Source organism: Streptopelia decaocto (genome assembly GCF_964273445.1).
Source record: "Streptopelia decaocto genome assembly, chromosome: 2".
Taxonomy (NCBI): domain Eukaryota; kingdom Metazoa; phylum Chordata; class Aves; order Columbiformes; family Columbidae; genus Streptopelia; species Streptopelia decaocto.
The window spans coordinates 75,967,785-75,985,426 of NC_138655.1; the positions used below are offsets into that span (position 1 = coordinate 75,967,785).

Consider the following 17,642-nt stretch of genomic DNA (forward strand, 5'->3'; position numbering starts at 1 on the left):
AATGAAATGGTGAGACTCATAATACCAAAAGTTTATACAGGTTCAAAGTAATTGAACAAATTAATGGGGGGAAAAATTCCATCAAGGATTAATAAACACTGAGATATTGTGGCACAGGATCTGAGCTGTTTTGCATGAAGGAAATGAGAATGTACTGAGGAAGCATTGCTGCAAGTATCTTTAACATGTTTCCATATTGTTTCTTAGGCATCTGTTGGTGTGCCAGTGCTGGAGACAGGTCTAGATGAGTCTTGTGTCTAACCTAGTATGGCAATTCTTACACAAATGTATACTTTATTAGGAAAGTTGAGATAAATACAGCTTTGTTCTATATGGTTGTGTATGGTCTTGAGTTCTGTTAGTTCACTGAAAGTTGAGATTTTTTTCTTTGTCATAAATTTAGTTAGAACACCAAGTGAAAAGAGATACCCTATGCTCCTTTTCAAGTGAGACTACAACAAAATTTGAATTTATATCACACTTCTGTTTCTTCATGCAGGTCGTATCTACAAGTGCTTGTTTACTGGCTCTGTGAGCTCACTACTGACACTGCCATTAGATATTCTGTCAACGTAAGTACAATTTGATACAAATAACTTTTCTAGTCAGATTACTGTGAAAATGGTTGCTTTGGAACATAGTGTCCTTTTCTTCTGGTTATGCTTGTTATCTTCCGTCATCTTACATGAGCAGCTGCCTGTTACTCTTTGCATAACGAGAGGTATGGCCACCAGTATTAGATGAAGTTCTGTTATTCAGGATTTTTGGAGTTGGAAAACTCACTTTACAAAATGGGACGTGATTAATGAAGATTTGTATTTGATCTCAAGAGAACTTACACTGCAAAATTACACTTAATAATAATACCAAAAAAATCCTACAGTTTAAATCAGATGCCACATAGTAGAATATTAATATATATTGCCAATAATGTTAATGTCATGTTCTGTTTGATTCATTACATTTGTTTTATTTTGTAATTTAATTTTATCCATCTTGAGTCTCTTATGTGATAGGGATTTTTTTTTTATTGGCTTGCCTTCTAACTGACACTTAGTATATGTTGATTGAAGCATTAAAATCTATTGAATGCTGTCTGTTTTTGTCTTTTCTAAATCAATTTTACTTTAAGAATCAGTAAATACGAACACAACAGAGTTTCGGGCCGGTTCTTACTTTTTTCACTATCTTGAACCTGAGGAACTGAAAGTCAGTTTGAGCAGAATCAGTTGCACATGAAGCAAATTTTGAATTTATTTCCTGTGCATTTCGGCTAAGTCATCTCAGTTGGGCTATTTGATTTGAGACATCAGGTTGTGGTATTTAATTATTTTTTGTTAACAGAGAGACATGCTTTCTTGAGATTAATAACAGTATTTTTCCTGTTATCTCCCAGTAAGTGTAATTTTATTTTTCTGAGAAGAATCTGAAACAACTGAACCTAGGGCACCTCTTCTCATGTCTTTTACAGTCTAGGGAGAGAATAAAGGACTCAAGTATGTGTCAGATTTTAATGACATGTGAAGCTGTGCTTTGACATTTATTTCTTTGACAGAGTAAATTTCAATAGCATCTTGTGTCATCTTTTCATTTTGGATGTCCTGTCCCCATGGTACACACTGTGCTCTGCAGACACAAGTGTTTGTGGGGCTGCATGAAGCCAGACTGGTACTACTTTGGGGATGGCAGAGGACTATGGTGGCATAATTTTTACTTATTTTAAAGAACACAGTGTAGTTGGTTAGTTTCCTGGGCAAATTCACTGTGGTCAAGAGTATTACAAGGGTGGAAACAAGTGGGAGGAGGTACCTGGAATTAGGGATGAGGGTTGGTTAAGTCAATTTAAGTACCTCTTGTATTGCATGAAAACCTCATTTCAGGTGGCTAGCTGAACTTCGTTTTGCTGCTGCTTTACAGTTATGTATGACTTGATAGATTAGGATTTTGAAAGTATGGAGATAATACCTGGGGTAAAAGACTAGCCGAAATGTAGGGCAGTCGAAGGTGAACCCTACAGTTCCATTTTTTTGGTTAGGGTAGCTCAGCAGATAAAATACTTCAGTGTACTGGATGTTGTGCATCTAGCCATTTAAAGAGGCTTTTTAATATAGCAAATAATTTACTTAGTGACTATTGTGTTTCTGTTATTCTTAAAGATTGTGTTTTCTGAACCACTCCTGAAGTTTTTCTTCATATTGAGTCAGATCCTGTTTTGCAGGAATATTTATGTTTAAAAAGTAGCAATTTCACAAACCAAACCAGAGGGAAATAAAATATTTTCCAAATCAGTGTTTATCTTGGCACTTAAAACCATTTGTACGCGGGTACATACAGCCTTCCTAAGAGAAACCTTCTTTGAAGAGATTTTTTAAAAATCAAATAAAAGTTATGTCTAGATACTTTCTTCACCTAGACACATAAATTTAGCTTTTTGCACAAATACTAGTTTATATGTTAGTTTGGACTAGGAGGGTCTGTTTATGGTAGTTAACAATGACTAAGTTTAGTCTTATTAGCAAAATATATTTGTCATTTATGTGTTTTTCTTTCTTTAACAGGGAGAACTTACTGGCTGACTGTTTGCAGGGCTGTTTTGTGGTCACATGCACTCTGTGTGCATTTATCAGCCTTGTGTGGTTACGTGAACAGATTGTTCACGGAGGAGCACCACAGTGGTTGGAACAAAATCAGCAACAGCCACTCAATGGTGTTGGTCAACAAAATGAGGTAAAACTTAACTGCTCAGTAGTTCATGATAAATTTAGAAAATGTAGGTTTTTTGTGAATTAATACATTATTAGAACCCAACAGTAATGTTATTTTACTGCAAGGTATCTTTATTAGCTGAAGTTGAACGTGTGTTCCTTTATAAACTCAATGACAACACTACTATATTTTTGAAGTTCTGTAAAATGGAATATTAATGGATTTGTTATACGATAATTTTTGGAAAGTAACTTTAACATTATTTAGATTCTTACGTCTCTATCTTTACACTTTTTTAAGAGTTGTCGGCCACAGTCCATTAAGATGCAGGTTGCTTTTGTGTTGTCTTTTTCATAAGTATTTCAGTAGTTCATGAGGTAACAATTCACTATTCTCAAAGCAGCTGGAGGTTTTGTTGAAACCTCTGAAGTTGAAACTTCTCTGCCCGCCCCCAACTCCCAACAGACACACATGCACCCCTTTAGTGCTTACAGGAGCCTCTTGGGCAGGAGAAGAGATGATAAAAGCAATATGTGCATAGGTGAGAAATAATTAGAGTTTTGTTATCTTTTGTTAACAAATGTAATTTTTTTAAAGACAGACAGAGATCCTCAGCTTGATGCCTGACTTGAGTTGTCTTTGAATTATCATCTTTCTGATATAATGATAGTTTTCATAAAATCAAGAGACTTCCCCTCTATTGAGCACTGGTGAGACCACATCTGGTGTGCTATATCCAGTTCTAGGCTCCCCCAGTACAAAAGAAACATGGACATACTGGATGAGTGCAGTGAAGACCCAACAAAAGTAAATAAAGGACTCAAGCATCTGATATATGAGGAGGGCTGAGAGAGCTGGAACTGTTCAGCCTGGAGATGAGAAAGCTCAGGGTGGACCTGTATATAAGTGTGTATAAGTGCCTGATGGGAGGATGTATAGAAGAGTGAGCCAGAGTCATATTGCTAGTATTAAGTGACAGGACAACAGGAAGTAGACTCAAAATATAGAGAATTCCATTTAGACAAAACCAAAATAAAACTTTTTTTTTTTACTGTAAATGTGAACAATTACTGGAACATGTTGATGAGCGAGATTGTAAGGTTGTGAGCAAGGTTGTAAGGTTGTGAAGTCCCCATCTCTGGAGTTACTCAAAAGTCAACTGGAAACAGAGCAACCTGGTGTACCTGACCCTGCTTTGAGTAGGTTGGTGGGTTGATTAAACGATCTCTAGAGGCCCTTTCCAACCTCAGCTACTCTGTGAAGAAGTCTGAATGTTTCTCTTCCTCTTTTAAAAGGTTTAGTGGTCCCAAATTCAATGCTTATCTAAAAAACTACATTAATAACATTTTTTTTAAATACTATTAGTTTCTTCTGTTTACAGGATAAAAATACAAAGAGAGGGTAATCAGCTTAATTGACTACTAAATCCTGTTTCTGCAGGCTCAGGCTGTTGTAAATGGAGGTGTTGAAAATGCTGTGCTTGATCAACCTGCTAACCAGGCTGCTGAGAATGTAGTTGTAGGTGAGAACCCTGAAATTCAAGAAGAGCAAGTAGATGAGGAGGAGGAGGATAATGAAGATGAAGAAGATGCTGTAGTAGAAGATGCAGCAGATGCAAACAATGGAGCACAAGGTAACAGGTGACTCAAAACAGTAATGTTCTAGTTCTTTTTTTTTAGTGTAAATGAAACTGTTGAAAATAGAACTGTTTTAATTTAAGGAAGCTGTTTAAATTCCCATTTCAGCTCATTTATCTTGTATTTGCAAATTTCATATATTTATTTTGAGTGCTGAAGCGTTTGCTTGCTGAAAAGCTATCAACAGTTATGAGTTGAATGTTATGCACTTAAGTCTCTTTGTTCATTTAAAACATAGCATGGAGTGGATACATCTCGTTTTGGGTGAGTCTAACAGTTGTAAAAATGGCCATTGTCTCCTCAGATGACATGAACTGGAATGCTTTGGAATGGGATCGAGCAGCAGAAGAGCTTACTTGGGAGCGAGTGAGTAAGAATAATTTCCTTGAATTGAATAATTCAGACTCATATTTGATTTGGAGTACTGACATGTTAAAATTCTTTTGGAATAGATTTGGATACCATTATCTAAGCTTTAGTGACCTAAAAAAGTCATTGTATTAAAACCAAAATGTTGTTATACTGCTTGTTAACTGTCAAAAAAACATTTCTCTTGATTTGAAATACAGAAGCACCTTAAAACATATTTTAGCACAGACTTTTCTGAAATCTTCAACTGGGTCAAGTTTAGAAATGAATTGCACCTTGCATTGAGGAAGCTAGGTCAGATGAGGAGCATATAGGTGTTATAAATAGTTCAATGCTTAATTTTTGTGTTCTTGAAAACATTAAACTAAAAAGATGACCAGAAATTTTTGTCAATTTATTTACTTATTTGCAAAAGACAAATATATTTCTCAAAAAACAATGGAGCATTTTAATGTTTTGTTTATGGATCACAAATTTCATAATTAGAGCATGAAGTGCATGTTGTACACTGCAATCATAGAGCAGTGTGGAGACTCAGGAACTACATTTTTTTGTAGCTGGTTTAGAAGTAGCCAGCATCTGAGTTCAAAGCTCATGACATGCAGCAAAATCTACATTAAGGTAGATGAAGCAGCTACATGTGATTTACCAGTGTCACTGCTGCATATGGCAGGCAGTTGTAAAGCTAGTTGCTGTATGAGCCTACTGTATGCAGGCTGTGATATAGTTGTTGCCTTGATTGCAGTGGAGTAGAAATACAGTTTTCATCGTGATGGACAGGTCTTGATTTTGTTTTGAATTTAGTGAAAATTTCTTAGATTGTTTTGAAAGATATTTAGTGTAAAAAGGTATGCATAAATACAGGTTTCTGAACCATTCTACTGTGTATCTCAAGATGAAAGTCTTATATTTCTGAATCCTATTTACATGCTGTGAATTGTTGATACACTCTTCACTGAAAATATTTCAATGCCTCTCCCTGAATATAGAAATCAGTTTCAGCAAACTCTCATAACCATTTCCCATCCTATGTGCTGCCATAGGCAATAGACATCTAGTTGGCACTTAGTATCAAAAGTGTATAGGCTTCTCTGCTATTTAATCTTGTGAAAACAGCATGCAAACTTTCTGAATTTTCACAAATATTTGCATCTGGGTTTACTTCATAAAATATGGGCAATATCTTGGAACTTAGTGCAAAATCCTGGTACAAAATAGCCTTGAACCTGGTGCTTTACAGCATTAATCATGGAGTAGGAGTGTCTGGATTGAAACAGTAAGAAATCCTTGAAGTGAGGGGGAAAGGAGAGTTGTTTTGGGTTTTTTTTTTAATAGATACTCTGGTTTTGGCTGTTCTGCAGATGCTTCCTGTAACAGCTGTGCAGTGCTGGAGGATTTGTTTCCTGTATTCCCTAGCTTTATATCAATTTGTTCTAAACTTAATAGCATACAGTGTAGCAACATTATCCTGTTACTAGTTACTTTTATATATTGAAGGTAAAATATTAGCATTTGACTTTTCTCAGTGCAACATAAACTGATACTTTGCAATTAGGAAGCAAAAAAAATGCTCTTGTATCTTAATATTGAGTTGTTTAAGCATGTTTTTAAATAACAGTTCAGTCACTAAAAGATATTCTGCATGTATATCACTGCCTTTGACCAACTGAGTTTACTGTGTTGAGCAAGAACTGAATTTCTATCTCAATCTTTAAGAATTTATGTCCAGGTTCTGTTAGTTGAGCAATAAAAAAAAGCTTTTGACTGTATCAACCGTTAAAAGTTGGTGAGAAAGAGGCTTCTATGAGGATTATTTTAGATGTGTGTTGTTTACTTTTTCTGATTAGTAAATCAAATTAATTCTCATTCTTTACAGATGCTTGGACTTGATGGATCTCTTGTCTTTTTGGTAAGTGAAATCCTGCATTTCAAGAATTTCTGTAGAAGGCTGTTTTTTTTTAAGTAAACTGTATTTTTTTTTTAATTACATCATTCTATTTGAATTTAATATGATATATAATCTTTAAAGAGACTTTCATATGATATGTTCAAGCAAACTGTCTCTTTTAGGAGTTTCACAGGTAGGATTGTGTGTGTGTCATAAAAATGTCAAAATGACAAAGTGGCAAAAAGAATTCTTAAAAGACATAAGTAACTTTGGATCACATACTCCACTGTAAATAAAAAATAGACCCTTTAAAAAAGCATACACTGAAAATACATGTGCTCTAGCTTTCATTTTTGCTCTTTATGTTATGATTAAAATAGTGTCTTCATGCTGACTTCTTTGATTTGCCCTAATACCACCAGAACACCACTAGTGAATTTTTAGCGTAGACTAGATTTTTAAACTTAAGATCTTCGGGTTATGTTTCTTGACTCAATCTGGGATTTGGTTTGTGTCTTGGTGGTTTTTGTTTGTTTCTGTTTGTCTTTGTTCCTCCCTAGAATTTTTCCACTCCTGAATAGTGTTTTAATTTATATTCATATCAAACTTTTTTTAATAAATCTTCACAATAGTCAGTCCGTCTTGTAGAGCATGTATTGTTTCAAATGGTTCCAAAAATTTTTATAATTTAGCAAAGCACTCCTAAAAAGGCTATTGGCTTTTTAATAATTGTCTGTGGGTGAACCCATGTTGATTATATCCCTGACAAACTCTTACATATATAATGCATATCTTCTACTAGGCTTTGTTATAATTTATTTGAAGGGCTGTCCTGTCTTAGCTAAAAGTAATATTAAAAAATAGAGACATCATGTTACTTCTAGAGTGAGAGCTGTGAGTTTTGTTAACGGGTTTCTTGTGACAAAGTCTAATTGTTAAAAGTTCAGATGAACATTTTCTCATTTATATAACAAATATCCACATACATTTCATGTAATTGTTTTAAAGGGTGGAACTATTTATATTGATTCTTAAAATAGAAGCTTATTTTTACAAAATAAGAGTGTTAAAGCAAATACAAGTGCTCTTATCTAGGTAAATGCCCGTGAGTGTAAACAAATGCTTTCCTAATCTGCTCTGTATGTTTTGGTCTTTGTGTTAGAGCAAATTTCTTGTCTCTAACATGAAACGTGCAAGTTCTGGTAATAATAGGCAGTTGAAATAAGAAGTTTAGATACAAAAGTAAAGACACTTATTTAAATAACTGATATTTATATACTGTTTCCATTTCGTCTCCCTCCCTCTTTCCCCCATACTCCTCGCAGGAACATGTCTTTTGGGTGGTATCTTTAAATACATTGTTCATACTTGTGTTTGGTAAGTATCATTTGGTTTTAGGTTTAAAAAAGATCTTTGTGAAGTGATAATGCTGGTTAATTTTAAGGCTGTTCTCTCAGAATAAAAGTAGTTGTGACATCTAAAAATAGATGTCACAAGTGAACTGGGAATATAAGTAATAAATCTTTATTCCTCCTAGTTTTATAATTTTAATTCCTTTAAGTGCATAGCTTTAAAGTAGGAAATCTACCAAAAACATAATGATGTCAACCAACGCACAGAAAATAATTTTGTTTACCAAAGTAAGTGGAAGCCAGTTGTGCTTGCCCCAGCTGAGCAACCCACTATTTTGGAATTCAAAGAAACCAGATTCCTTATAGAATAGTAACTTAAGTTCACATAAGAAGCCCCATAGCTTCAGATACTCCAAGTAACTAAGAAACCGGTATTTACTAGTGCCAACAAAGCCTTGTTTGTGGCCTGTCAAACCTTAATTCTGTATGAAACATGGTAATCTGGATCCATAATGCAACCACCTCCAAAAGCAACTCAGAGCTGTGTAGTAGCCTACTGTATGTCTGAAAGCCAGTGATTAGAGAGCTGTTTTAAAAATGTTTATATACACTTTTTATTTCCAGTTGCTAAAGGATGGTGAAGTAAATTTTGAAGAGCTGGGAACTTCTACATGACTGTAATAGATGGATGTTAACTGCAATCATGTGCCAAAACTAAAAGATGTACTAGTTTTTATTGTAACAACAACACTTGCTCTGAATTGTCAGTTTAGAAAGGAATTGGCTTTGTTGCTTGCGGTCTTTCTTGGCAGAAGAGTTTGAGCTTTAACAATTGAAGTCATACTGTAGATAAATTTTTGCTGGCAAAGTAGAGCTCACAGTACTGAACCAGTGGTTTGAGCATATAGTTACTGAAACAAATCAGCAGATCAGAAGAAAATAAAATAATTATCATGTATATTTAACTCACAAAGAGCTATTAACTGTTATAATAGGAGCTGGGAAATACTTGAATTATTTCTTTCTGATAATTAGTTATGAAATTTCTAAACCCTTTATTTAAATTCAATAACTGAGTAATAAGAATAAATAATAAGGTTGTAATATAGATGTGTTTTCAGTAGCTCTAAGTGTACTTTAAGAAGTGGGAATCTAACAAGTAGAGAAGGGAAATGACTTTCCCAAGCAAGTGAGCAGGAATTTAATTTGTGCCTCTCAAGCCTATTTTTAGTGTCTTTCCCACTAAGTAGTACCATTTAATTTACAACTGCCAAATCTCTAGTTATTTGTAAGTACAGTCCTGGTGAGTTCCAATGTCACAGGAGGTACTTTGTAGAAGATAGAAGGGAAAGCATTTGAAGCCTTAATTACTGGTCCAGAAAATCTTTTGTGATGTTCTCTTGGACAAGTTAATTAAGTTTGACTTAATTCATATTTTCTGTAGCTCATCATAGTGCTCACAGAGGAGTTTGTACTCCTCCATGCTTTTTATTAAAAGGGATCTATTATAAATTCTCTTTTAAATAAAGTTATTTAAAAGACATGCTAAAGAATGCACTCTGATATTATAAAACACTGTCAAAAAGATACAAATTAAACTCATGAGTCTGATGTCTATTGAAGTTTTGAGTGTGGGGTTATTTTTTCCCTTGTCTTTACTGGGCAGGAAGAGCTCAAGTCTTCCCTTTGACATTTTTGTGATTCCAGTAACTGCTGATTTATCTGAAAGGGACATAAACTGAAACTTTCTGATCATTGATTAGGGTAATACAAATCCTGCTAAATCTTTTCCTAGTTGTTTGGGTTTTGGTTTTGTGGTTTTGCAGCCCACTCCCTATTGACTCCTATTCCTGTAGGAAAATAATGTTAAATTCTGTAGTCCTTTGTATCTTGGTTGGAAGACCACAGAGTGAGCTCAAACAACTACCTGATCCGGTTGCAAATAAAGAGGTGTCCAAAAATGAGGAAAGTGCTGTGGGTTTTAATTCATACCTCCTGAGACCTCAGAATTGGCAAGAGTCAGTTTTCAGGAAAGACAGTTTTTAGTTCATTAATTCTCAGTTCCTCCCCATCCCTTCACTGGAGTGTCATCTTTTTTCCCCCTCATACTCTTCCCTTTGCAAATTTCTGCAGGGCTTTCATTTTTCACAATATTCTTAAGAATTAAAGCACTAAAAACTGAAACCTTGCTAAAGCAAGTCCCATCTGACCAAGACGTAAAACGGCTACTTAAGTTTTCTAGTGCATGGGAAGGAGTGAATATACAGATGGGTTCCTACAGCAGTCTATGAGACTGAGACCGCCTTAGTACGTAAGACTGAGAAATTGAATTAATTTACACACAGCAAGATGAACTAGTAAGGAAAGCTGTCCTCTTATTCTGTGTAGTTTTATATTGTTTGTAGTCTTTCAGTGTGAATTCTGATCTGATTTTCAATGTTTGTAAAATTATAGAAATATAACACTTGCAACTATTTGCATAGAAAGTAATTTTTTTTTTAGTTGTTTTCATAAAATGGATAAGTGAAATAATTACCATATTACGATACATGTCCTGCAAATGAGGCTCCATTTAGCAGCTTTCATGGCTTTTTTTTTTTTTTTCCCCTTCTTTCTGCTTACATTATGCAGCATTTTGTCCATACCACATTGGTCACTTCTCCATTGTTGGCCTGGGCTTTGAGGAATACGTAAGTACTGTTTTATAATTTCAAAATGAAAAACTTGCCACTATTTGTTTAATTACAGTACTTTTGTAGCACCCTTCAACTTTTATTTGTGATCACAAAAGTAACCTCCAGTATGTCTCATTTTTTTTCTCCTCAAACGTTTTTAAATCTATAGTTACAAACATTCTCTCAGTCTTTCCCACTTCCTCCATTATTTACATTACAAGTGAAGTTTCCTCCTTTTACAAAAAAAATGCATAAGTTTTTGGTTTCTTAACAGCATCATATTCCTCGTATAATTTTTAATTTGTGTTCTCAGTAATTCTCATGGTTGATAATAATAGGTAGTGAAAGCTAGGAGGTAGTGTGGTTGTGTAAGGTGACACTTTTTGTTTCATATATGGAGATTGTTTCATGTTTGAAGAAAGTAGTTGTTAGACTTTTCCAGTAAATGTACCTTTTTCTACTGTTGACAGAGATATCAAAAAAGTACTGGATTGTTAAAATATGTAAAAACTAAATCTATCTTAATTACTTACAAAGGAGATATAATCTTTTAAGAGACTGATAAACCTTATTTTTTTCCCCTCCAGGTTCAAGCATCTCACTTTGAGGGCCTGATTACAACTATAGTTGGATACGTTCTACTAGCAGTGACTCTAATTGTTTGTCATGTATCCTTTTGTCATCAGTTACATGGTTTAGGTTTTACACAAAGCTAACTTCAACTTTAGACCACACTATACCAATGTGCCATTTAAATGTGGTTAAATGGTTGATTGGCATGTCTCTGTTTTGCCTCCTAAAATAAAATAAAAAGATACATAGATATAGGTATGTATGAAAGGTGAGAGTTTGTTTCAGAATGCATGAAAAGGAAAGGTACCATTAAAGGTAGGCCTTCAGTTTCAAAACGTGCTTACTTGTGGCAGATTTTTTCAAGGCAACAGTTTATTTCTTGAGAAACTTTTGTACACTCAATTTAAGGAGGCTGGTAGCATTATTATTTTTTTAGTCGTTCATTCATTTATTTTAGGTGCATGTTTGGGGGGTTTATCCAGCACATCAGATTGTGATTTTGAGAGTCACAGCCAATATTTAAAATATAGCCTGCATAAAATACATACTTCCTATTTCACTTTGTTTTTTTATAAAATTTCCTGTTGCTGAAAGCCACATAATATAGTGTTTCATCTTAATCAAACTATGTTATAAAGTATTCTTCAGTATCATTTTCTTGACAAAACTGTTCAGGGTTTGGCAGCACTTGTTAAATTCCAGCGATCGCGTCGTTTATTAGGAGTTTGCTATATTGTTGTCAAGGTAATCCTATTTTTTTTTGTGTAGCAAAAAAAAACCCTCTCAATTTAAGCTAACATTATAATTTTGTTAGAAATTTCTGTTGAACTAGTAAGATGTCTTCTACCTTTTTTTCCCTAAAGGTTTCCTTGTTAGTGGTGGTTGAAATTGGTGTGTTTCCTCTCATCTGTGGTTGGTGGTTGGATATATGCTCATTGGTAAGCATGGAAATAAATGGGATAAAGTATTTTTTTAATGGTGTTCATATTTAAAGGAAAAAGAGTTCTGATGAAAAGAGAATTATTGATACAAGTTTGATAGCACTCTTCTGTGTTTCCAGAGGGAGAGGATTTTTTAGGTACTGCTTAATGCTAATTTTGTTTTCCTTTATGGTAGTAAATACAAATTAACTTGCTGTTATGAAAATAAGAAGTTCCTAATCCTTTTTACAGCATTTACAAGACCACTGTGCTAATGAACTTACTCAAAGGCAGACTTGTGTACTGAATAAACTTATTTTTGTAGCCATCTTATGTGAAGTAGTAATGACTTGATATTTTAATAGTTGTCCAAGCTCTTTCTGATTTGAACAAGATAGAGTCTGTGTTTGCTTGGAATTGAGAAGGACAGTTTTTCTGTTCTGAGAAAAAAGCTAAGTTACTAACTTCAAATGGAGAAAACTAGTTTCTTGTAGCCTTAGTTGAAATAGAATTTTACCTAAGGGAATAGTATTTGCTTCCATCACAGTGCCACTTTGAACTCATTTATAACTTATGTAGTGTATGTTAGTGTTCGGGTTGACTTCTTCTTTCTGCCAGAAAAATAAATAGAACAAAAATTGATATTGATTTGTTGTTCTTATTGTAATTTATTCATTCTTTTCTAATTAAATGCTATAATTATTTAGGTGTTAGCAAAATTTAATTTAAATGCCTGGTAGTATATATAAACCAGGGTAAACGAAATTAGTAACTGTGTAAGTTTGTCAAACTTTATTCATATTTGTTTACTACTTCTAGGAGATGTTTGATGCCACTTTGAAAGACAGAGAATTGAGCTTTCAGTCTGCCCCAGGTACCACAATGTTTCTGCACTGGTTAGTTGGAATGGTTTACGTCTTTTATTTTGCATCCTTCATTCTTTTACTGAGAGAGGTAAGTTTATGAACAAGTTTGGTATGTAACATAGTGAGAGAAGCTTGTGTGTTGAACTGTTAGTTAAATCTTTCATGTGTGGGTATTGCAGCCGTATGGTCACAAACCCTGGTCCTTATGAGGGACTTCAGCCACCCTGATATCTGTTGGAAGGACAATACAGCAGGGCATAAGTAATCCAGGAGGTTCCTGGAATGTGTTGATGATAACTTTTTTCTCCAAGTGATAGAGAAGCCAATGAGGGGAGAAGCTATCCTGGACCTTGCACTTGCCAGTAAGGAGGGGCTGGTGGGGAACGTGAAGTTCAGGGGCAGCTTTGGCTGCAATGACCGTGAAATGGAGAAGCTCAAGATCCTTAAGGCAGCAAGGAAGGAGCGCAGCAAGCTCACTGCCCTGGACTTCAGGAGAGCAGATTTTGTTCTCTTCAGTGATCTGCTTGGTAGAGTACCATGGGATAAAGCCCTGCAGGGAAGAGGGGTCCAAAAAAGGCTGGTTAACATTCAAGGATCACCTCCTCCAAGCTCAACAGTGATGCATCCCAACAAAGAGCAAGTCAGGCCAAAACACCAGGAGGTCTATATGAATGAACAAGGAGCTCCTGGACAAACTCAGACTCAAAAAGGAAACCTACAGAGAGCAGAAGCAAGGACAAGCAGCCTGGGAGGAATATAGAGAAATTGTTATTGGGAGCAGCCAGGGATCAGGTTAGAAAAGCTAAAGCCCTGATAGAATTAAATCCGGCCAGGGACATCAAGGGCAACAAGAAAAGCTTCTGTAGGTGTGTTGGTTATAAAAAGGTGACGAGGGAAAATGTGGGCCCTCTCCAGAAGGAAACAGGAGACCTGGTTACCCAGGATATGGAGAAAGCTGAGGTACTCAACAACCTTTTTGCCTCAGTTTTCACCCGCAAGTGCTCCAGCCACACCACCCAAGTTGCAGAAGGCAAAGGCAGGGACTGAGAGAATGGAGAATGTCCACTGTAGGAGAAGATCAGGTTGGAGACCATCTAAGAAACCTGAAGGTCCATAAGTCCATGCATCACAAGGGTACTGCCAGATGAAGTTGCTAAGCCACTATCCATCATGTTTGAGAAGTTGTGGCAGTCTGATGAAGTTCCTGTTGACTTGGAAAAGGGGAAACATAACCTCCATTTTTGAAAAGGGAAAAAAGGAAGACCCAGGGAACTACGGGCCAGTCAGTCTTGCCCCCATGCCCAGCAATATCACAGAGCAGATCCTCCTGGAAACTATGCTAAGGCATATGGAAAATGAGGAGGTGATTGGTGACAGCCAACATGGCTTCACTAAGAGTAAATCGTGCCTGACAAATGTAGTGGCTTTCTACGATGGGGTTACAATGTTGGTGGATAAGGGAAGAGCAACTGACGTGATCTACCTGGACTTGTGCAAAGCATTTTACAGTGTCCCACATTACATCCTTGTCTCTAAGTTGGATAGATTTGATGGATGGACCACTCGGTGGATAAGAAATTGGCTGGATGGTCACACTCAAAGAGTTGCAGTCAACAGCTTGGTGTCCAAGTGGAGACCAGTGATGAGTGGCATTCCTTGGGGGTCGGTATTGGGACCAGCACTGTTTAACATCTCTGTCAGTGCCATGGACAGTAGGACTGAGCGCACCTTCAGCAAGTTTGCCAATGACATCAATCTGTGTGGTGCAGTCAACACGCTGGATGGAAGGGATGCCATCCAGAGGGACTTTGACAGGTTTGAGAGTTGGGCCCATGTGAAACTCACAGAGTTCAACAAAGCCAAGTGCAGAGTTTTGCACATGGGTCAGGGTAATCCCAAGCACAAATACAGGCTGGGCAGAGAACAGATTTACAGCAGCCCAGAGAAGGAGGACTTGGGGCTATTGGTTAATTAGAAGCTCAGCGTGACCCAGCAATGTGCACTTGCAGCCCAGAAAGCCAGCTGTGTCCTGGGTTGCATCAAAAGAAGCGTGACCAGCAGTTTGAGGGAGATGATTCTCACCATCTACTCTGTTCTTGTGAGACCCCACCTGGAGTACTGTGTCCAGCTCTGGGGCCCCAAACATGAGAGGGACATGGAGCTGTTGGACCGAGTCCAGAGGAGACCACTAAGATGATCAGAGGACTGGAGAAGCTCTCCTATGAAGATAGACTGAGAGAGTTGGGCTTCTTCAGCCTGGAGAAGAGAAGGGTCCAGGGAGACCTTATAGCAGCTTTCCAGTACATAAAGGGGACCTACAAGAAAGCTGGAGATGGACATTTTACAGGGACATGTAATGATAGGACAAGGGGTAATGGCTTTAAACTGAAAGAGGGTAGATTAAGGTTAGAGATAAGAAAGACATTTTTCACCATGAGGGTGCTGAGGCACTGGAGCAGGTTGCCCATAGAAGCTGTGGATGCCCCATGCCTGGAAGTGTTCAAGGCCAGGCTGGGTGGGGTCTAGTGAGAGGTGTCATTGCCCATGGCAGGGGGGTTGGAACTTAAGGTCCCTTCCAACCCAAATCATTCAATGATCCTGTGTATATTGGATTTCAGCCTTGTCTAAAAAGGGACACACTGGTACTTACTGCAGTGGAAAATGATGATTTAGGGTATATTTTGCTTAGAGATTTTTAGTTTACAAAGAGTTCTTAAGCATGGGTGTTGCCTTCAAATGGATCTAAATACATTTCAGTTGTTGAAGTTTGATTAATACCTGAAAATTAAGCTTATAATTGGTTATTGCTTCTCTATTTCACTATGATAATGCTTCCTTTATTCTATTTCTGTACCATTTTGTTGAACCTTTTGAACAAATACCCCTGTTATATTTAAAACTTATTTGCTGCAGCAGTGTGTTGTCCAAAATACAAAACAAAGAATGCAAAGATAACTTTCTGTTCATATATTGTTTTCTATTTCCTACTTCAGGTATTGAGACCCGGTGTCTTATGGTTTCTCAGGAATTTGAATGATCCAGACTTTAATCCTGTGCAGGAAATGATTCACTTGCCCATTTATAGACATCTCAGGAGGTTTATCTTATCAGTGGTAAGGACTTTTCCGAAAAATTTCTCTATTTGGAAATAAAATTTCACATGTTAGCTCCCATATATGCTACTGCATATTTAAGGAAAGACATTTTCACCATGAAGGTGATTAGGCACTGGAAGAGGTTGCTGGCACAATCTACATATTTTGAGGTACTCAAAACTCAACTGGATAAGGTTCTGATCAACCTCATGGAACTGGGTCTGCTCAGTGCAGAGGGTTGGGATAGTTTACCTCTAGAGGTCTCTTCCAAAACAAATTTTTCTTTAATATCTTCTCCTTATGCAAAATCTTTTGAGGCTTCTACAAGTTGCTTGAAAAGCCGGCCAGTCAGAAACAGGAGGAACCCAAAATTAGTAATCCCAGTGCTGGGGGAGTGGGACGAAAGTGGAACTGTCTGACATTATCCTGAGTGGCAGCTGGCCAGTCCATGCTTTTTCAGCTGCAATCCTCTTTTGCAAAGGCATTTTAAGCATGGTCTGCCTAGGATCTTTCTTCATAATGGCCCATGTCCTTCTGCTCTTTGGATCAGTGGCTGAAAGAGTGTTGCTAATGCACAGATGTTACGGCTGTGGCTCAACAGTCCTTGCACAGCATCAAAGCTTTTCCTCTTCCCTGCTCTGCCCTGCTTCCTCACCCCTCTAGCAAATAAGCTGAGGGTTGGCAGGGTGATATACCTGGGACAGCTGACACAAACTGGCAAAAGGGGTATTCCCATATCCTACAACATTGTGTTAAGCAGTAAAAGCTGTGGAAAAGGAGGAAGAAGGGGGGATCATCATGGTTATGGCGTTTGTCTTCTTGAGCAACTGTTAACACGTACTGAGACCCTGCTTTCTAGGAAGTTGCAAATCAGCTCTCTGCTAATGGGAAGTAGTGGATGAAGTCCTCTTTTGTTTGTGCACCCACCTTTTGCTTTCTTTATTAAACTGTAATTATCTGAATCCACAAGTCTTCTTGCCTTCTCTTTTCTCCCCATTCAGCGGAGAAGGGAATGAGCGAGCAGCTAGGTAGATGTTTGGCTGTTAGCCAGACTAACTTGTTTAATTTCCTTATTGCAGATTGTCTTTGGATCAATTGTACTGCTCATGCTCTGGCTTCCTATACGCATTATTAAGTACCTTCTGCCTCACTTTCTTCCATACAATGTTATGCTATACAGGTAAGCATTTAATTTAAAAAATGTAATTTTTTCAGTCTCCTTATAACTAGAAAAATGTGCATTTGCACTTTTGAGCATTTATGTGACATTGGTATGTATTGTTAGTTTTTAGTTAATCTAAACTTCATTGTTCTAGAAAAGTAAAAAGATAAATGACATGGATACATCATACAATTTGTCAAATAAAAGGTACTAAAAAAAATAAAAGGCATTTTTGTATTACTTCTGTAATGATAACTATTCGTTTCTTATATGCCCTCAAAATACTTTCCCCTTCAACTTGTTGATAGTGAAGTTGCTGCCATGTTTGTCTTGCACATTCACTCCTGATAATCACTGCTTCAAGAATAAAAGGATATCTGTAACTGCATTTATTTTTAA

General features: G+C 36.7%; 1 protein-coding gene across 3 annotated transcripts in view; it reads left to right on the forward strand.

The window, feature by feature from the left end:
- Nucleotides 1-17,642, forward strand: part of MARCHF6 (membrane associated ring-CH-type finger 6) — a 53,427-nt gene that overhangs the window by 18,512 nt on the left and 17,273 nt on the right. For all 3 annotated transcript variants that reach the window (XM_082044027.1, XM_082044026.1, XM_082044028.1), the window contains 13 exons: nucleotides 500-572; nucleotides 2,559-2,727; nucleotides 4,147-4,339; nucleotides 4,648-4,709; nucleotides 6,589-6,621; nucleotides 7,926-7,977; nucleotides 10,584-10,642; nucleotides 11,215-11,295; nucleotides 11,876-11,944; nucleotides 12,064-12,138; nucleotides 12,940-13,074; nucleotides 15,980-16,099; nucleotides 17,161-17,261. In XM_082044027.1, coding sequence (XP_081900153.1) covers nucleotides 500-572; nucleotides 2,559-2,727; nucleotides 4,147-4,339; nucleotides 4,648-4,709; nucleotides 6,589-6,621; nucleotides 7,926-7,977; nucleotides 10,584-10,642; nucleotides 11,215-11,295; nucleotides 11,876-11,944; nucleotides 12,064-12,138; nucleotides 12,940-13,074; nucleotides 15,980-16,099; nucleotides 17,161-17,261 — 1,222 coding nt within the window. The remainder of the gene's footprint in view (nucleotides 1-499; nucleotides 573-2,558; nucleotides 2,728-4,146; nucleotides 4,340-4,647; nucleotides 4,710-6,588; nucleotides 6,622-7,925; nucleotides 7,978-10,583; nucleotides 10,643-11,214; nucleotides 11,296-11,875; nucleotides 11,945-12,063; nucleotides 12,139-12,939; nucleotides 13,075-15,979; nucleotides 16,100-17,160; nucleotides 17,262-17,642) is intronic.